General features: G+C 43.7%; 1 protein-coding gene across 2 annotated transcripts in view; it reads right to left on the bottom strand.

The window, feature by feature from the left end:
* snx13 (sorting nexin 13) overlaps positions 1-21,356 on the bottom strand; it is a 42,006-nt gene that overhangs the window by 3,638 nt on the left and 17,012 nt on the right. For both annotated transcript variants that reach the window (XM_056298357.1, XM_056298356.1), the window contains exons 5-25: positions 18,756-18,877; positions 18,443-18,561; positions 18,036-18,140; positions 17,781-17,869; positions 15,540-15,623; positions 15,300-15,438; positions 13,423-13,511; positions 13,112-13,211; positions 12,293-12,486; positions 11,847-11,951; positions 11,425-11,557; positions 11,194-11,231; positions 10,909-10,978; positions 9,582-9,724; positions 6,985-7,092; positions 4,323-4,433; positions 3,858-4,019; positions 2,088-2,159; positions 1,728-1,873; positions 1,474-1,542; positions 1,274-1,386 (exon numbers count right to left, since the gene is read on the bottom strand). In XM_056298357.1, the coding sequence (XP_056154332.1) occupies positions 1,274-1,386; positions 1,474-1,542; positions 1,728-1,873; positions 2,088-2,159; positions 3,858-4,019; positions 4,323-4,433; positions 6,985-7,092; positions 9,582-9,724; positions 10,909-10,978; positions 11,194-11,231; positions 11,425-11,557; positions 11,847-11,951; positions 12,293-12,486; positions 13,112-13,211; positions 13,423-13,511; positions 15,300-15,438; positions 15,540-15,623; positions 17,781-17,869; positions 18,036-18,140; positions 18,443-18,561; positions 18,756-18,877 (2,311 nt within the window). The remainder of the gene's footprint in view (positions 1-1,273; positions 1,387-1,473; positions 1,543-1,727; positions 1,874-2,087; positions 2,160-3,857; positions 4,020-4,322; positions 4,434-6,984; positions 7,093-9,581; positions 9,725-10,908; positions 10,979-11,193; positions 11,232-11,424; positions 11,558-11,846; positions 11,952-12,292; positions 12,487-13,111; positions 13,212-13,422; positions 13,512-15,299; positions 15,439-15,539; positions 15,624-17,780; positions 17,870-18,035; positions 18,141-18,442; positions 18,562-18,755; positions 18,878-21,356) is intronic.

Raw genomic sequence — 21,356 nt, 5'->3', positions numbered from 1 at the left:
TTCCCAGGAATCCTGTTAACATTAGCATTTACATGTAGCATGGAGTGTACAGTTCACAGATGGGCTCATGAAATTTAAATCATTATTATTAAATTGTTATCAAATTATCAAACTTTCTCATAACTCCTTAAATACACAGACGAAAAACAGTTTTATCAACAACGAAAAGCAGGAATAAAGGATTTTGTCTGGCAGAATGAGTCGGGCAGCTGCAGCGAACGAGTCACGGGCAGAAGGCTGAATAATACCACATTTCCCAGACTACAAGCTGCACCAGAATACCATTCGCACTTGGCAAAAAACGCACTGTTACGTGGGGGGGGGGGGTTGCTTCGGCATACTCGGTGCATTGGATGACGACGATAATGATTTATATGGCTGTAGAATATTTTCAATTGAGTCAAGATTAAACAGTGCCATCTAGTGGCCTTAGTTGAAATGAAGCGTATTCGTCCAACTTGCATTGTGTAAGTCGCTGTGTAATATAAGTCGCAGGACCAGCCAGACGAGTAAAAACACAGTGACTTATAGTCCAGCAAATACACAGTAATAACAAAACCAAGAAGTACTCTACAATTACAATAGGGGGTTAGTCCCTTTGAGGCTTGTGTCCCTAATAAGATGTTTTATATTCACATTAACTTAGCATGTTAATTTGCAGATGCTACAGCTTAGAACTCAGAATAAATTAAACAAAATTTTTTGTATCTGTGTGTGTGTGTGTGTATATATATATATATATATATATATATACACACACACACACACACACACACACACACACATATATATATATATACACATCCATCCATTATTCAAACCGCTTATCCTACTCAGGGTCACGGATGCTGGAGCCTATCCCAGCAGTCATTGGACAGCAGGTGGGGAGACAACCTGGACAGGCCGCCAGTCCATCACAGATATATATATATATATATATATATATATATATATATATATATATATATATATATATATAGCGTTTTTCTTTTTTTTTCTTCCGGAAACCGTCAATGGTGTTGATAAAAGTACTCAACAAATGAGTGGAATATAGATATCTGAATACATCTGAACTACATATCTGAAGATTGTTGTGTTGCAGAGTTGTTATTCTATGTTAAGTACACAGAGAGCCACAAAACATGAGTCAAATTTCATGTAATGTGCAAACCTACATGGCCAATAAACATGATTCTGATTCTGACATATGTCATTGCTAAATGACAGCACTAAAATGCATCAGCTCTATGTTAATGTGTACATGTCTGGTCACCTGGCATGATCCCTAGCAGGTTTGTCTTGGCGGCTACTCGTGTCCTCATGCGGATGCTCTTGTCCCGGCGGGGTGGAGTCTCAGCCAAGATTCCGTTGGGCCAGTACGAATCCCTGCTCAAGCAGTAGGACAACAGAAGGTTACTGACAGCTCCTCTGGCTAATCACACAGCTATGCAAAAGAAGTTAGGCAGGAGTTACCTGAACTTCTTGACATAATCTGCCACCTGCTCTGGTGAGGTCATGAAGTCCACATGATCAACAATTTTCCTGTGGTGGCCAAGCAAAGAAGCATTGATGTAGGATCAGTGTTAACAGTGATAGATTATATGTGAGACAGTGTGTACTACATTTCAATTTCATTTGGTAAAATACCCTTTTAAGTGCTCTACGATACAGTTATGACCCTTTAGTGTGGCTTGGGGTACTTTTGTGCCTCTCTCTCACTGTCTGACCTATTGATAGTGTCACCGTAGGTGGCTCTGATGAGCTGCTGTAGCAGGTTCTTGATGTTCCTGCGTAGCCACTGGTTCTTCTCCTTCAGGTCAAACACCTCATCCATCAGCAGCAGCATCACACGCAGCGGAATGTTGTCATCCACCTGGAGAGACACACACACACACATTTGCACACTGTTAATACGAGGAAAGTAATTACATGCAAATGTTTTAAAAAAATGTGCAAATAAGCACCTATATGTTATTATTCAGTAAGAAAAAAAAAGACCCAAATTATATATAGTATATAAAAAAATCAGGTTCTTTACACATTGTTACAATGGTTCCTTGCATCTACACTAACACATGGACACTCACATTGTCGTCGAGCTGGGCCGAGACTCGACAGTGTTCTGGGTCAATGTCAGACTTGGGCAGGAGTGGAGGCACCTAGTAAAGCAGAGGGAAGATGGTCAGAAGATGGAAAGAATATAATATAATTTATATTTATTTTATAGTTGTATTAAAGTTATGGGACTAGAAACACGGGTCATATATAAACAAGTCATGTTTGCTCTTGGTCTTTTTTTTTTTTGGACCCCCCCGCCCCCGCCTTCCCCCCACAATCGTATCCGGCCAATTACCCCACTCTTCCGAGCCGTCCTGATCTCTGCTCCACCCCCTCTGCCGATCCGGGGAGGGCTGCAGACTACCACATGCCTCCTCCGATACATGTGGAGTTGCCAGCCACTTCTTTTCACCTGACAGTGAGGAGTTTCACCAGGGGGACATAGTGCGTGGGAGGATCACGCTATTCCCCTCAGTCCCCCCCCCCCCAAACAGGTGCCCCGACCGACCAGAGGAGGCATTAGTGCAGCGACCAGGACACATACCCACAGCCGGCTTCTCACCCGCAGACATGGCCATTTGTGTTTGTAGGGACGCCCAACCAAGCTGGAGGTAACATGGGGATCCGAACTGGCGATCCCCATGTTGATAGGCAACGGAATAGTCCAACCCACCACCCAGACACCCTGCTGTTGGTCTTTATTAACACTTTCTTAAATACTGAGGGTGCAACTCAGAAGGTTGCGCAGTTAGGGTATTTTATCGATAATCTTATTGGTTCTTGATAAAAAACATTTGTTTTATAAGAAGAAATCATTGTTAGTTTTACACAAAGCCAACTTAACCAATGTATCGCATATCCTATAGCCCTATCTATACATACAGAGACCTACCTCCCTACATATATGCATTTTTTCAGAGGGTCAGAGCACAGGGTCAACCACATTGCAGTGATCCTGCACAGTTTTTGGGGTTCAGCGCCTTGTTCAAGGGCACTTTGGCAGAGATGGTAGGCACCTCTGAAATACACCCTGCAGTTGGTGCCAGGGATCGAACCAGCAATCTTTCGGTTACTGGTCAGCCTCTTTACCTCCAGGCCATCCTGCTACCCCAGGAACAGAATGAAACTGGTTTATTATTCGTTAGTTGCTAGCGTAAAGGCACTTTGAGCTTGGCTGAGACTCTTGGTAGATAGAGGAGTGTTGGGCTGCATCACGGTGTCTGCAGCCTCAGCCTGACAATCTACAAAAAGTTGCAAGATTTTTTAAATACATTTGTAGCTAAACAATCATCTAAACAGTTAGCTTTCATTTATTAGCGTGTTCATAATAATTTGTTATTAGCCCCACAAACTTGGCATCTTATGGCTCTGGTAAGACACTATGGTGAATGGGAAAGATGGGACTGCGAGGGATGGACTATGACTTTAGCAGTCAAAATTCTAATTTTTACAGTTTTATCTTCTGTTTGGTCAACAGATGTTCGGATAAATTGCTCTTATTGCCACCCTTACGTGTTTTATTGCAGTGATGGAAATCTCATTCCCTAATTACTCCGGTCCCGACAGTAGAACGATAACACTGGACCTCTGGGTTTTACTAATTTAGAGCCAGTTTCCATTTAGAGCTGAGTTTTGGAGGGTATCCCCACTGAAGAGTTACAGCAAAAGATAGCAAAGCTTTACAGCTGTAAAAGTAATGCAAAATATGTGTCCTCTTTTAGAAATAAAAACATGACACACAAATGAGCAGTGATGTGTGATGTGTAAAGTGCCCTATATGCTGTACAGGAAGGCGATACCTTGAATATGGACTGTTTAATGTCCTGGCCAAGCCTCTCAGACATGCGACCCATGTTGTCGGAGACTTTGTTCATGCCCTCAGCCAGGCTGTCTGGCAGGGCCTTCACTGCGTTGGACACGTTCCTCATGGAGCTCCGTAGAGGGTTCACAAACGTATCCATCTGACAAAGAGAGAGACAGAAGAAGGAAAACTTGAATCAATGCTCATGAAACAAAAACTGCTAATAGTCCTAATCTACTGTAGCTAATTAATAAGATCCTAATGTGCAGAGATAGGTTGAGGTATGTGTTAACTTCTTCACTTTGCATAAAATTATGTGTGTTTGTGTGTGTGAAATTTATAGTATTGTGAATTAAATGTTGCACACCAAAATCCTGCCCATATGTAACACATTTCGCAATCCTTTGGTAGCAGCTTCATGCCAGTGAAATCTTGGATGTTTGGTTTTAAATCAGTGACCAACCTTGCGTGCAAAGTCTCCCTTGCCCTTGCTATAGGCCTTGTTTTCTAGGAAGTCATAGACGTAGGGGACCAGAGTTGGGCAGGCCTTCACCATCTCTGGGTTCAGCAGCAACTGGAACACACACACACGCACACACGCACGCACGCACAATTACATAATATAATATATGACAGGTAATCTAAACATGGTTATTCATACATTCTACAAAATGTACGGCAAAATAAGCACACAAACACGCATACACACACATTCTTGTACTTCTATCTTTGTGAGGACTCCTCATTGACTACATTCATACTAACTACCTCACCCTAATCCTAATTCTAACCTCAAGCCTAAACCCAAATCCTAGCCCTAAAATAGACTCTTAAAGAAGTGGGGACCAGCCAAAATGTCCTCACACTGACAGATTAAAAACTCAAATTGGTCCTCACAAAAAAATTGGAAGTATGAGAATGAATACACTAATCTTCCATTCTTTTCTAAGGTACTAGAGAGAGTTGTGCATCAAATACTTTCGGCCCATAAAGAAAACTATCTATATGAACCTTATCAATCGGCTTCCAGGGCCTGTCACTCCACTGAAACTGCTCTGACCAGAGTGGTGAACGATCTTCTACTTGCTATGGACTCTGACTCCACCTCTGTGCTTCTACTGCCAGTCCTCGGTGCAGCCTTTGACACCACTGATCACTGTATACTATTAGACAGAACAAATTGTAGCTTTGGTGTCTCTGGCTTAGCTCTCTCCTGGATTAAGTGCAATTTATCTGGAAGAACCCACATTGTGTCTACTATAGTAATATTACATCGAAATTCTCCGATATGAAATATTGCGTACCTCAGCGTTCGGTTCTTGGCCCTCCATTGCTATGCGGATGATACTCAGCTGTATGTGTCTATAAGGACTGATGATCGTACTCAAATGACTAATTTAGAGTCCTGCTTGGCTGTTCAGAAAAATTTGATGCTACTAAATTTACTGTTTTTAAATTCAGATAAAACTGAGATGCTGGCTGTTGGCCCTGCTACACACAGACACCAATTTGATCAAGTAACAGTAACACTCGACAATTCTGTGATTTCACAAAGTGTGGCAGCCAAAAATCTTGGTATTACGTACATTGGATCCCAGCCTTTCCTTTGATAAGCACATTTAAAAAACACAAAGACTGCCTTTTTTCACTTACGTAACATTGCTATAATTCGGTCATTCCTGTCCATGGCTGACGCAGAGACTCTAATACATGCATTCGTTTCATCCAGACTTGATTACTGTAATGTCCTGTTTTCAGGTCTGCCACATGCTAGTACTAAAAATCTTCAGATGGTTCAGAATGCTCCAGCTAGAATCCTAACTAAAACTAGAAAATTTGACCATATTACACCAATTCTTACCTCCCTTCATTGGCTTCCTATCCACGTTACATCAGATTTCAAGGTGCTTCTGCTGACTTATAAAATCCTAAATGGGCTTGCCCCATCATACCTGTCTGATCTCGAGCTGTCTGCTCTCAAAATACAGGGCTCCTGTGTGTACCCAAAGTTAAGAAGAAGTCAGCTGGTGGCAGGGCCTATCCCTATCAGGCCCCGTTCTTGTGGAATAACCTGCTTGCTGCCATCAGACAATCAGAGTCTGTTGAGTCCTTTAAATCCAAACTTAAAACTCAATCTTTTTTGCTTTAACCTACAATTAGCTGTCTTTAAATTGAGTACTTCACAACCTGTACTGCATGGCGGATTGGTTTCTGTCTCAATGAATTTACCAAGCACTGTTCTGCCGACGAGGTTACAGAGTATAGATTGACTATTGCAATGCTTCTCTTTTCTCTCACATTTTTTCTCTCTCTCTCTCTCTGAATGATGTCTTCTCCTTTCTCTTCTCTCGCGTATGTGAATGGTGTGATGCGAGTCTTCCCGTGTACACGTGTAGTCTGTCCCCCTCCCAGGTCTCCATAGTGATGGTGGTCACCACCTCGACGCTGCTTGTCATCCTCCTCATCACATTCTTTATATAACGCATAAATCCATATAATTCTATTATCGTGTTTCAATGTTGTATTCTTCTCTCTCTCTCTCCAATACGTGACTACTGTCTTTTCTTGTCTCTTCTCCTGTGTATGTGAATGGTGGGATGTGAGTCTCTCCTCTGTGCATGTGGAGTCTGTCCTCCTGCCAGGTCTACATGGTGATGGTCGCATGGCTCAGGTCCTAGGCTGTTCCGGTGTCATCTGGACACTGCTTGGTATTCTCATCATATTCTTCACATATTTTATAATTGCATTATATTGCTGTTATCCCCTTTCAATGTTGTATTCTGTAAATTGTGTTTTATTCTGTACACACACAATATCCATTGCACATCTCCCCATCTTTGGAGAGAGATCCCTCCTTTGCTGTTCTCCCTGAGGTTTCTTCCTATTTTTTCCTCCCTATGAAAAGGTTTTTTTTTTTTTTAGGGAGTTGTTCCTTATCCTCCCCGCGACCCTGAGAGCAGGATAAGCGGTTCAGATAATGGATGGCTGGATGTTCCTTATCCTATGCGAGGGTCTAAGGACAGGATGTTGTATTGCTGTAATATTGGGCTGTACAAATAAGATTGACTTGAATAAACACACACACACACACACACACACACACACACACACACACACACACACACCTGTAAATAGGCATTGAGGTCTTTTTTCCTCTTCTCCAAGAAGTCTCGATCCATGTTGTTAAAGGTCTTCTTCCCTGGCAGCTTGAGGATAGACGTCAGGTTCTCAAACTAGGACAGAACACAAATCCAGCAGACAGACCGCAATGGTAATCCACATTAGTTATTATTGCATAGATATATCCTGGTATATGGGACGATCAGTAAAAGCCTGGATGGGTTTCTCTTTGACTAGTGTAACATTTGACACCAATGACCTCCACCACACCATTGTTCACTGTAATACAATGATTACAGTCCTAAATCCCACAAAGGACTGAATGTGTCTCTATGGAGGTCAAAGGTCCCTGATGCCCCTTGTTAACTGTGGTGGAACCAAAGAGTCAGTCATAGGGTCTGTCCTGTAATGCTCTACATGCTCCTCATTGACCATTTCATCAACTAGCATTACATTATTCCACTATTATTCTCTCATTTATATATTAAATCAGTTCCAAAAACCCAACGAAGCTGTCAGAGAAAGTTGAATCAGTTCATCTGGACACGTTTATTGAGAGAAAATGTTCATCATTCATCTAAGTGACCTCTTGAGTCTCAACTGACTGCAGGTATCCCCACCCTTATAAACAACAGTGGCATAACGACCGAAAACAACGACCGGGTTCATGTGCAAATTGCCGTGACCATTAACTAGAGTTACAATGGCCATGTGTACTATTCACAGAGGACTGGGGAATCTTTGCAATCACAGCACTGTACGATGGTGACAGATGTACTCTCAGGCTTCCCCTGTAAACCATCCAGACTAGGTGAAACATCCCCTGGGTATAATCTATGGTACAACATTCTGTCAACAGCATTGCCAGTTCTAACAGCTTCAGACAATCTATCACCTTTTCTTGTAACCACTGCCTGGATCTCTTTTCAGGGTCTCATAAGTATTCATGTCGCTAAGTAACATCATAACTTCTCATGATAGTCTGTCTGGTTTAATACAACAGTGCATCTGCCTTTGCCCGCTGGAAGGATGATGCTGTTATTGTCCTTACTGAGATTTGTGAGAGCTTTCCTCTCATCTCTGATGTTGGACGGCAGCGCCTTCGCATTGCTGAGACAGGCTGAAGCTTTCGTCTGCAGTTGCTCCGCTTCTGGGTCCGTGATGTTGTTTTTTACGGATCGCCAATTCCACGGCTATGATCAGTTCTACTAGTGGGATTTGCCTCGGCATGACAGCAAAATTCAGCCCCTTAGCAAAGATGTCTTTTTCTGCCTGGGTGAGTTGTCTGTCAGATTCTTGACCCACTTGTCCACATCGTCGGCCTGTGTCTGGCGTCTGTCTCTCTATCTGCCGTTGAGGGCACTGTACATTGTCTGTCAATCTCTCTGGCAGGCAGCAAGTACGCTGAATCACCCATTTTCCCCTCGGGGATGAATAAAGTATTCTGATTCTGATTTTCTTTTGCTGCCTGGTGTTCGACTTTCCATGTTGTGCTAGATGAGCCTTCTCCGTGAACTCAATCGCATGTTACTGTATTGTTTATAAGGGTGGGGATACCTGCAGTCAGTTGAGACTGATAAGGTCACTCAGCTGAGTGATGAAATGTTTCTCTCAATAAATGTTGTGTCCCGATGAACTGATTTAACCTTCTGCGATTTCCTTATCTGGATTATTGAGCATGCATAAAGCCAATGCAGCTGTGTTATATCCTACAGTCTAACTTGCAGATTCTTTTTACCAACAAAAAGTAGCAGAGTTTTTCAGAATGTTTAATTTTCTCCTTCATCATCATCACAATCATCATTCAATATCCAAACCGCTTATCCTTACTCAGGGTCACGGGGATGCTGGAGCCTATTCCAGCAGTCATTGTGCGGCAGGCGGGGAGACACCCTGGACAGGCCGCCAGACCATCACAGGGCCCCACACACACACACACACACACACACACACACACACACACACACACACACACACACACACACACACACACACACACACACACACACACACACACACACACCTAGGGACAATTTAGTACAGCCGATTCACCTGACCTGCATGTCTTTGGACTGTGGGAGGAAACCGGAGCACCCGGAGGAAACCCACACAGACACGGGGAGAGCATGCTAACTCCACACAGGGGACGACCTGGGACAACCCCCAAGGTTGGACTACCCCGGGGCTTGAACCCAGGACCTTCTTGCTGTGAGGCGACCATGCTAACCACTGCGCCACCGTTCCACCATCATCATCACTTATCATTATTATCGCTATTTCTGCCATCTGTCATCTGATAACTGAAAAAGCTCATTTCGGACGGTACCAAAATATAAAATCCCTTCAGTGCATCCCTAATCAGTGGATGTTTTACTGAAGGACTCTGCAGATTTTAGTGTGTTGAACACACATTCAGTCTCCTGAGCACCAAATATCTCCTATACAAACAGACACACACATGGAGTTATAATCAAAATTTAGGTGTTCACCTGACACTCAAAAACAGTAACTCACAAAGAATCAGCTAGTAGGGAGGTTTGGTGTCTTGCTCAAGAACAATTCAAAAGGGACATAGGCACTGTTGATGGACACACACACACACCTGTTCAGTGATCCTCATGTGGAAGTCATGGAAATCCGAGTAGCGGCGGTAGGTCTTCCAGCAGTCCTCGCTGCCGTCATGGCTGCGTCGAAACACGGTTATGGCGTACAGCGCGTAAGTCTTGCCGTGGTCGTTGCACACCCCTGTTATACCCCAGAAGCCCGGGAGACAAGTGTCAGCTACCCCACCCCGGGCAATACAACCACAGGGAGCAGAAGATGTGGGGGTGGAGGAGTTGGACGACGGAAGAGAGGAGAGTGGGAGAGGAGCATGTAGGCCAAGAACAAAAGAAAAGAAAAGGAAAAGCAAAACACAAGAGAGAAGAGGAAGAATACAAAATAGGGGGAGTGGGCAGAGGGAGGAAAAAAGGGAGGAAAGCAATGGAGGGAGACAGGAAGGAAAAGGGAAGCACAGAAAAAACAGTGAAGGTGATGGAATGATAGGAGAAATGAAAGAGTGCTGACAAAGGCATGCATAAATGAAAGAAGAGACACATGCAGGCAGATGGAACTAGCAAGTGAGAAGGTTAATAAGAAAAAAAACAGAAGGAGGGAGGAGCTAGTAGGGAGCAACAAACGTCCAATGTACAACACAAATTGGTTTAACACACACTCCTCAAGATCTGAAGTTCAATTAGGAATTACAATCAACTGTACCCCCCCCCACCAAAACCATCACAGGAAGTGCAATCAAACAAGATTATGTTCAAATGCATTCACTAACAAACACAAAGTGGCTATGAGCTTGCTGCAATCTTTTTCCTTAGTGTAACTAAGTGTATGCTGACACCGTATTCCTCATATAAAGCATGTTTCTCAACCTTGGAATCAAGGTAAGCTATTCAAAAATATGTAGTAAAATATAAAAAAGTGAAACAAATCTGATTAATAAATTAGATTTGTTCCACTGGAAGATTTTCATGCTACAGCGTTTTATTAGGAACGCTTTTGGTACAATCCTATGTTTAGGTTTAATCGCCATGAGTATGACTATATGAAAATAAGTTATTCAAATATTGTATTAAGGCTTCAGAATGAATTCAAACCTTGCACTCCGATGTAAAGTAAAGCATTCGCTTTAGGACGTCCAGAGACAACTGACTGCTGGACATGCCTGAACTCATATGACCCTAGATTTGAGACAAGTCTCTGTGGTTCCATAAATCCCTTGTTAGGCGAGATGCTCAGTATTAATCCCAAAAAAAAGAATTTTTTAACCCCGCGAGGAGTTGAATTAAAATAGTCCACTTCAAGTATTGTGATAATCATGCTCACCAATGAAGTACCCTGTTGTGTGTGTGTGTGTTCACAAGCATGCTGGTGTGTACCTGTCTCCGAGATAAACGCATGTAGCTGCATACATTCATCATGGCAGGAGTTGGACAGGTCATCCAGAGACTGAAATCACAACAACCAAACAATCACATAAATGCTAAATAAATGTCCAATAAACATAAGTTAACTTAAGTGTGGTGACTACTCGTTAATTAACAACACAAATGAATAACATACAGTACTTGCACAACCCAATAGTGAGGAACAACAATGCTAGGAGCTTTGCCAGGGTCACTGCTTCTCTTTCGACCCAAAGGCAGGAAACAAAAAGAACTTACTAAGTTTATGCTTCCTGTGGGGGACCCATTAAAAGACTCTGTGGAGCAAAGGACAAACAGGACAAAGTTAAAACTACAAACTGAGAGGGTCTTACTTAGCTACAGTTAACCAGTCAGGCACTGTAGTTGGCTAAGATGTGGTTGTGGTACTAAGAGGAAAGCTTTCATTTTCATAGCCACTGACAAAAAATACGGGTGAAAAACCCTGACCACACACATGCACACACACACCTCCATCGCCATCATCAGAGCCCCTGTAGCTGGGCTCCTTCAGCATGTCTAGCTCAGCTAGCATACGGACGTAGAGCGGACTCTGCTTGAAGGAGGGGTAGTAGCGCTCGTCACGGAGCATCATCTCATACACCTAGAGAATGGATATACGCGCACACACAGACACACAGACACACAGACACACACACACACACACACACACACACACACACACACACACACACACACACACACGAAAAAGTAAAGTAAAAAACAAATAAATGGGTACCATCGGTAAAAATACAAGTCAAGAAAATGCAAATAATAAAAAAAAGAAATGATGTTCCTAAAAGTATTGCCACGAAAGTGGGATCCATGCTCATGACTTACTTTTGTAACTTGCAAAAAAAGATAGACTGAGCTCTGCTGACAGGCTCCCTCACCTTTCTCTGGATTTCATCAAATATGTCTGGTGTGGGGTCCTCTTTCTGCAGATTCTCCCCCAGTTTGATTACAGATGCCTCATCCACCTGCACCCTAGGAGATGCCTGGGAGAAGGGGGGACAGAAGGGGCAAAAGAGAGAGAGAAAAAAATGAAAGGAAAAAGAATGACTGGAGGTCTTTACACATAATTTCTTATAAGAACGGGTCTCACAAGCAAACCCCTAAGACCTTTCTCCACTGCACCAGAGAAAAGCATGTGTGTGTGATGCAATGATCAAATTATAGGAGACTGGCACGATCCATCAATCTTGTGAGAGATCGGTACAGAAGTTAAATGGATGTTTTACATTTATCATTTTAATAGGATATGCACATCCTAGACGCTGTGATTGCAAATCCATACATTCAAAACGATGCATGCGAGTATCATAATGCTCTCTGCTACCTTGTCAGAGAGGTACTGCTCATATACGCCCAGAGCGGCAGCCCTGAGCAGCCCTTTGGTAGTGCTGGGTTGCTTCTTGCCGTCCCTCTGCCAGCCCTGCATCACCTCCAACTGCTGCTGGGCTGTCACCCGGTAGCCCTCCACAGTCAGCCAGAAAAAAAGCTCAGCCTGGGCCCCGGCAGCCTGCATGAAGTCTGAATGAACAGACACAAGGGGGGGGTCATACAGTCTGCTCTGCAAATCTGCTCTCTCCCCAGGTTTACAAGTCTTCACACATCTAAAGTAGGGTCAGGTGTTATCCTTTTTCACCAGCTAGAATGACTGATAACATTAAAATATGAAACCTCCACATTTGTTACCCTGTAAGCCCTACAAAGCAGACTGGGCTTGATACTTGCACTATTACTGGTTGCTTACAATTTTAGAGATCTATCAATTCAAAGTTATTCTACCTTCTGGGAGAGGCTCCTGCTGAAAGAATCAACTGAATGCCTAAAATGCAAAATGTGATATAAATGTTAGAGTGGCCGATATAGACACATTAACCAATGACCCTGGTTGTATACTTCCACATCATCGTAATCAGATCTGCAAAGTGGAATGATTTTTTTTATATAATCTCATGAGGTCATGTGGGAGTCAGAAACATTTGAAGGGGAGTAAAACCGCTGAAATGTATTGAGAGTTATAAGTTGTAAAGAAATTAACTTCTAACTGGTTTAGGGATAACACAATTACAACTGTGTGGGGGCACAGTCTCGAGAGCTACGTTGGTGCTTAGCACCAGTGATGGGTGTGATGCTGTGTAAATAAATTTACCCATGAAGAACTGCAGGGCTATGTTGTGAACCAGGATGTGATCCAGAGGGATGACACACAGCTTGCCGAAGTTGGCCGCCAGTTTCAAGGCATCTACCTCCTACACAAGATCATTTCATTTGTATTTGTTTAAGACTTTGTAGGGTGCTTGCTTAAAACAACTAATTCCAACAGACATATTTCAATGTTTTTTTTTATTCTTAAGCATAATCTTTATCAATGTTAGCATATGAGAGTGGGTTCAGGATACAGCCTGGATAAATATGATTTCTTCAGTGCAAGTCTGTCAGAGTTGTGCCGCAGCTTTTTACCTTGCCAGACTGCAGTCTCTGGATTCTGGTCTCACACACCTTCTTCACAAATAGAAGACTATTAATCTGGTTCTTGATCACATTGATATCTGGGGGACAGGGGGAGGAAAGGAGGGAGAGACAGTGGGATGGGTGGTTGGAGATGAGTAATTTTAGACTACCTTAAACAACAGTATCTAGACATGAGTAAACCAATGATCAGGGGTTGATCTGGGTGATAGGGCTGCACGATTTTAGATTTTTGCCGATATGCTGATATTTTCCAACTAATTTTGGCCGATTGCGATACCAATATACGTACATGCATTTTTTTCTACCTCACTGCAGAGAACATCAAGTCTCTACTGTAGTGGACTTGAACCGAAGCTGCTACACTGACCACAGAAACCGCTTCACCGCTCCCGGTGTGGGAAGATGTATTTGCAGCGGCCTCACCCAGTACCGATTATGCAGTGTCTTTGTCCACGTCTAAGTTTGTGTCATCGTGTGAAGTTTTTATTTTGATTGTTGATTTCGGTATGCTGGAAGAGCTAACATTGGGATCGGCAGAGAGCTTGGTCTGATGCGTCCTGTGGGCCCAGGGACCATGACCCTGCCTGGAGCTGCACCTGAAGAGGAAACACCAAGGGCGGTCTGACAGGATGCGGAAGCGGGGCAGGCTAAGCTAACTGCTAGCCCACGGCCCTGCCCGAGAGAAAACACCGAGGCAGTCTGATGGCGGCGGCCTCACCTAGTGTCGACTGTGCAGTGTTTTTGTCTGTGTCTGTGTCGTCGTGTGGGGTGCGGGGGAGGTGTGTCAAAGGTGTCTGGCTGGAGAGCTGGCGTTGGATCGGCTGAGGGAGCCTGGTCTGCTGTGTCCGATGGGCCCAAGGACCACGGCCCTGCCCCGGACCTGCGCCCGAAGAGGAAACACCGAGGGCAGTCTGACAGGATGCGGAAGCGGGGCAGGCTAAGCTAACTGCTAGCCCATGCAGACCGGCAGTTCCGACAGTCATCCTGGCTGGCCCTTGTTCTCTGGACGGTGGAGTTTTTGGACTGCGTTGGACTGGGTGGACTGTGTTGTTGGTGTTTTTTCTGCTTTGTTCTTTCTGTTTTTGTATGTTTTTGGTGGTGTTGTTTTTGGGAGGTTTTGGATGTGTGTTTTTGTCTTTTATGTTGCACTGCTGTGGGAAACAGAATTTCATTTCTTTTGTGTGCATAGTACATAAAATGAAATGACAATAAATTGTTCCCGATTCCTGAGAAGTCGCACGCAACCCTGCAAGCACTGTACTGCTGATCTCTATTTTTACGCGGCTGGTCTTTTTTTTTCTTTTCTCTACGCGCGGCTATGAGGGGCCTTCAACAGGTAAAAACTACATCGAACTTTAACATTGAAATAAATCAATCAAGTCAATGTGTATCCATGATCCTGTAGTTAAAACGATCTAGTTAATTAATTTAGTACCAGTTAAAGCATTTACGACTTAACTTACCCATTTTCCAAAGTAGCCTACTTGAAATCTCCTCAAAAAAACTGCTCAGAAAACACATCTGGCACACAACCACAAGCAACACAGACGTAAAAAAAAATCTGCTCTGCCCCGCATACGTGATGCGCTGCATCTGTACCTGGTCAAAGGTTCGCATCATGTGCACATAATTAAAGCGTGATCTTATTGGCTTGTCATATTGGCATAAATGTTCAATTTGAGCCAATGCCGATATTTCATTTTAAAGCCTTTAACGGCCAATACCAATGACATGCTGACATCATCATGCATTCCTACTAGGTGACAAATGTCCCACCTTTATGTGTCTACGTGATTAGCTGTAATGTGTCTGTGCTTGGCTACTGTTTTGTACACTAGTGACTGTGTGTGTCTGTGCAGGCTCACCATCTCCGGCCGTGTCCAGTGACCGGAGGTACTGCAACTCCTCCAACACCTTATCCTTGACGGCCTCCAACTCGGCTGGCTTGTCAGTCAGCTTCAGAATGTTCATGAAGGCCTCGTAGTTACAGCTGGAGTCACGGATCTGTTCAGATATCGAGCGCACACACACATAAATATGTATTAATGCATACAAGGACACAATCGACAAAAGTGTCTATACAATCCCGTTTAGACTAGTCTCACCATCCAGATGACAAACTGGTTGATGTAGTCAGGGTCACTCAGCTGGTTTATCAAAGGAAGCAGAACGCCTCGCGCCAACACCTCCTACAAACAGAACGAACAGCACGGCAACTTAGTTACAACAGTTTACTCTAGACCAGTACTTCTCCAAGTGCGAAGCGTGCCCCGTGGGGGGGGGGGGGGGTATGTAGGTACTGCAAGGGTGGCCCAAGCCCAGGAATAAAAACAGAGGGGAAAAAAATAAACAATGGCGTGGAATGGAGATTCAGCAATTGCTAATAGTGGAGTGTAACAGAGAAAAATGAAAATCTGAGCTATATTTAGTTAGAAGATGGAGAAGTGTTTGGTATGGATGAAAAGAGAAGCAAGTGAGGTTTCAAAAGACTGCCCAGTTAAGTACCGGTCCACATTCAGAACCCAAGAAAAGGAAATATGACAACACATATCTTGCTCTTGTTCATTGTTAATACTGTGGGAGATGAAGGGAGACCCATGTGTCTAGTGTCTAAAAACTCTGGCAGCTGACCGCATGAAATCAAACAAATTGATAGGGCTGTCCCAAATACCATTTTTGGGCTCCGGAGCTCCAATAGTAATCAACAGCGAATATTCGACACTTAGGCAGCAGCAAGGGGGAACATGACTTGGGAAGGGTTCAGTTAGACATTTCTCCGTTCTCACTAGATGATAACTTTTACTTAGACAACTTTCCCCATTGGGATGCTAGACATTGTGTATATCCAAATAAATAAAGTTACTTCTCGGAGGCATGTAGCTTTACTGAGAGAATATAAACAAAGGAACGTTAGCCTTGATCTTTTCTGGCTAATGATAATTCATGTCATCTTAAAAACATGTCAGCAACCAACCTAGCTGTCCTTTTCCAAATCTCTTTAATGTTAACACCGAAATAAGGGGGAAGGAAACCTGGCTGACGTCGGTGATCTGACATTAGGCTAACTCCTCTTGATGTAGCTATACATTAGCTAGCTAGTTACCTGGCGTTTTGCTAACATTAGCTAACTTAAGATGTGACTTTATACAATGTAATATCCGTGAAGATTGTGACACCAGTGTAATATGACTTTACATAGTAATGTTACCTTTGACTTAGACATAGGTGTCCTTGGTGATGGTGCTGATGTTCAGCTGACGGTGAGGTCTATAGCACAGCCTAATCCTCTCTTTACATCAGACAAAATTTGTTTTCGGTTTTGGGAATGGAATAAACACGCCTTCCACAAGGTCAGGTTATCAGGTCCCCCAGACACACTTTTTAACCATCTTCAAAATTTGGTTTTCTTTTCAACATAGACAAGCTTTGCACATAGCATATCTAAGTATAACAGGAAAGGGGAAACCTGACCAAGGTTCTGCCGGGTACCAGGCTTGCTCAGCTGTTATTGGAGCGCAGTGTGAAAAGGGGAAAGACTTAGGAAGGGTCAATTACTAGTTAATTATATGAAAACAAGACCGCTGATAGCGCGACTCTTCACTGCACTCTGTTAGGAGATGGGTGCTGTTAACACCGCGGTATTGTTTCACAGCAAGGCCAGGTGGTTCTCCCATGGCAAGGTGCTGTCCAGGGTGCTGAGGCTTATAGAGGAGATCTGATTTATTTTTTTTTGAGGAGGAGGGCATGGACAAGAAGGCCAGAAAGTTAAGTGATCAAATGTTTCTGATGAAACTGGCCTTTCTTACTGACATTTTTGTCAAGTTGAATGAATTAAATTTGCCCATGCAAGGCAAAGACAAGCACCTACCACACTTGGCAGACAAGATCAACTCATTTGCTAGGAAGCTGGAGATATGGGACAGAAGACTTGGCCAAGGAAAAATAGATTTGTTTGAAAAACTCATTGCATTCATTGAAACCAATGAGCTCACAGAGATTATAGTGATTCCATGTGTCCCGGAGCACATCTCTGCCCTTAAAGGACATTTAGAGAAATACTTTCCAAGCAACAGCAGTCGATGTGACTGGGTCAGAGATCCCTTCTGTGCTGCAGCCCCTGCTGATGTCAGCTCCTTTGAGGAGGAACAGTTCATTGACATGACATCTGACTCCACTCTGAGGCATACGTTTGCATCTCAGACATTGAGTGAATTCTGGCTTGGTGCGGACAGGGAGTTCCCCCTCATTGGTTATGTAGTGATGAACATGCAAACGGCAGGGGACAGTCCACTTCTGCAGGTTTATATTTTTCTGATCACTGAGTGTATGTCCTACGTGCCACTCACCCTGAGGAAGTATCTCATGTTCTTGTTGTGGAAGTCACCAGGAGGTAGTAACAGGTACAGCAGCACCTCACATAGGTCTCGAAGGAAACCTGAAGCACACACACAGACAGAAAAATCAACCTTTTATTTAGTTTTTAATCATTTTATCAGCGAGTACCAACAAATCACAACAACTATGTAAAAGCAATACTGTGCTTTACAATGTGTGAGGAAGAAGCGAGAAGAAGGTGAGAGACACAGAGAGACTTTGTTTACCCTCCTCGTCTTTGAGAGAGGTGCACACCATGTCTCGACAAATCTTCCTCTCCATCTCCACTTCTGCCTCGAAGAATGAGTCCACCAGTTCCTCTGTCATGTCTCCTGGATAGAACATACAAAACTCATCATTTATCTCCCTACTTCACTGTCAACACCGTTCATGTCAACATTCTTCACATAACAATTACCATGAATTTATGGATACAATTATCCTTTACCATTAAAATCATAATATAAGTCTCATCTTTGACTGATTTGACCAAATCAGAGGCTGAGACAATATACTATATGTATCAAATTTATGTCAGAGAGAGAGAGATTCTCAATCTGTTCTGTGTGTGTGTGTGTGTGTGTGTGTGTGTGTGTGTGTGTGTGTGTGTGTGTGTGTGTGTGTAAGTACTAACTTTGTTTGTCCTCTCTCTCACTGAGGCGGTCTTGGGCTTTCCGAAAGACACGCAGGTGGGTGGCAAAATCGTCAACCAGGCGTGTAGTGAAGTAAGGCTGCCAGTCCACCTCTTTGGACCTAGACAGGTGCACGCACGTGCACACACACACAACACACACACACACACACACAATGAAAAACAAAAAGACATGGAAGTATATTAACCAAAAACAACAATTAAATATTTTAAGGTACTGGTTTATGTTGATATAATTTAGCAACGGCACGACACCACAGCACAGCGTGTCTGCTTGTGTCTGTGTTTCAAGTACCGTGTGGAGAACTGGACGAGGGCATTCTGAAGCGTCTGTCTGATCTCCAACAGGAATGACTCGTCCTCACTCAGGGTGTAGTACCAGTACTGTATGTAGTCCCTCAGAGCAAACTGGATCACCTGGACAGACAGCAAAGGGAAGGAGGGAGCAAGGGCAGGAGGGAGCACAAGAGGGAGGATGGGAGGAGGTAAGGGAGGGATTGAGAGAGAGAGAGCAGTGGAACATAAACAGATGGACATAGACAGCCAGGGAGGTTGGAAGACATGGAGAAGAGCAGATGGATGAAGGAAAACGAGAAAGAAAAGTAGAGAAAGTGACGAATGGGGGAAAAAAGAGAGCACGAGACAGAAGGAAGAAATCACAGACAGGGAACAGATTACTGAGCTCTTAAGTCTTCGCGAACATGAGTCATTAACCATATAGGCTGTAAGGGTGGGATGTGAAACGCATGCATCGACTCACTCATGCACATGCACAAACACATGCACAGAGACTGTGTTGACAGATCACAGACACAGGTACACACATCAAATACAAAAAAAAATGTGATACTCGCATGTGAATCACTCAATTTAATTAAACAAAGAAGATCATTCAGAGTCATTTTCTTAATCTGCAGCTGCCAAAGCCCTCACACCCCCTTCATATTCATGTAACAAACTGTGTGTGTGCCCTGACAAAATTGTTTCACCAAACACCCAGTGATGACATTTCTAAAAGTCACACTGATTTAAAGGGGGTGTTTGCATGTGTAAGACAGACTGAGGGTGAAAGAGAGAGACAGAGGGGAAAAGGAAGAGTCGGGGAAAGAATTCGCCAGATGCATTGCAACCATACATTTCTTACAGGAAGAATGACACAAGGGTTACATGGTGTCACGCGCAAGCACATGAATGCACATGGTATGCATCCTGCGCTGAAAACACTATAGTGTGTCATCTGGCGGTGTCATCTGATCATCTCCAAACTGCTGAGGTCTGCGCTTTACTCAGCAGGCCTCCCTGCCTCGCTGGGAACCACACCTTCAGAGTTTTCCACCTTTCCCCTTTTAAATGTGTTGTAACCACTAGTCCATGGTAGGGCATTCATGACTGCTGCATTTTAGTGGTCGTCAACTACTCCCAAAAAGTAGTCAAGTAGTCAATCAATCGCGGCAGTTTTTTTTTCACCCAATAATTAAAAAGGTCTCATTAAAAAGGTCTCAAATACAACCAGTAAAGAAGCAACTAATGTAGGTAGGACCAACCTGGTGGTAGATGAAATAGAGTCCTCGACTGGCTCTGAGAGGCTGTTAGACAAATGAGCCGAATCTGATTGGACTATACCCCCAGCAAGCTTGTCTGAGCTGGAGATACGGTTTGACTGCTTTAAGAACGCGACTGCTTTCTTGCAGGCGTTTCTGTTTAACCAGCAACCGTGTTCTGGTGACTTTCAGCCGAGTGCGTCCGCAGTTGTCGTGGTGACGGCAGCTGTTGAAAAGCCTAAAGGCTTTAAACTATCTTAAATTGAATGTTCAATACAGTATATATTCATCTGGTCCTTTTTGTCCGACATTATGTAAATTAAATGGTGTCGCCAACAAGAGGCATTCACATTTCATGAAGTGTGAATGCCACTTTTTGTTTGTCCCCACTTGTTTGTCCCCACTTTTAATGTGGGGACAACCCATTTGTCCCCAGTTTAAATGTGGGGGCAAATGGGTTTGTTGACAAATGGGTTTGTCCCCACTTTTAATGTGGGGACAAACATCGATTAGCAGAGCAGCTAACGTCTAATAAGGAATTCGACACTATAAAGTTACAGGTGGGTGGCATGGTGGCGCAATGGTTAGCACGGTCGCCTCACAGCAAGAAGGCCCTGGGTTCAAGCCCCGGGGTAGTCCAACCTTGGGGGTCGCCCCGGGTCGTCCTCTGTGTGGAGTTTGTATGTTCTCCCCGTGTCTGTGTGGGTCTCCTCCGGGTGCTCCGGTTTCCTCCCACAGTCCAAAGACATGTCGGTCAGGTGAATTGGCCATACTAAATTGTCCCTAGGTGTGAATGTTTGTGTGTGTGCCCTGTGATGGCCTGGCATCCTGTCCAGGGTGTCTCCCCGCCTGCTGCCCAATGACTGCTGGGATAGGCTCCAGCATCCCCGCTACCCCGAGAGCAGGATAAGCGGTTTGGATAATGAAAGGTTACAGGTTAAATGATGGGTCACTTTCCCATTGAGGACAACTGTATGAAATACAGCTGCACTGCCAGCTGTGGTTTGTTTCCCTCATTATAAGAAATGTTACGAGAAGTGAATGAGTCTTGCTGAGCACAATTTAACTTATTTAAATGGTTAGCATAGATATTAAACACGGATGTGTGTATTTAAAATTGATTAAAGTAAAATCAAAGGCTCTTAGGAGGACACTATGTGTACTGTTCGTGTTTTGATCAGCTGCTGCCCGCTACTTAAGTCACAAGTCACCACGGTCATTCATTAAACTGAAACACAGGGATAGCAGGAGTCTTTCCTTCTCTAAATACCTTAAATTCTGTTTATTTAACATGGCATAACGTAGATAGCATAACATAGAAAATGATTGTTCCAACAAATCTATGTTGGAACCAC

The sequence above is a fragment of the Lampris incognitus genome, chromosome 18 (assembly GCF_029633865.1).
Source record: "Lampris incognitus isolate fLamInc1 chromosome 18, fLamInc1.hap2, whole genome shotgun sequence".
Lineage (NCBI taxonomy): Eukaryota > Metazoa > Chordata > Actinopteri > Lampriformes > Lampridae > Lampris > Lampris incognitus.
This window is presented reverse-complemented; position numbering and strand designations above follow the sequence as displayed.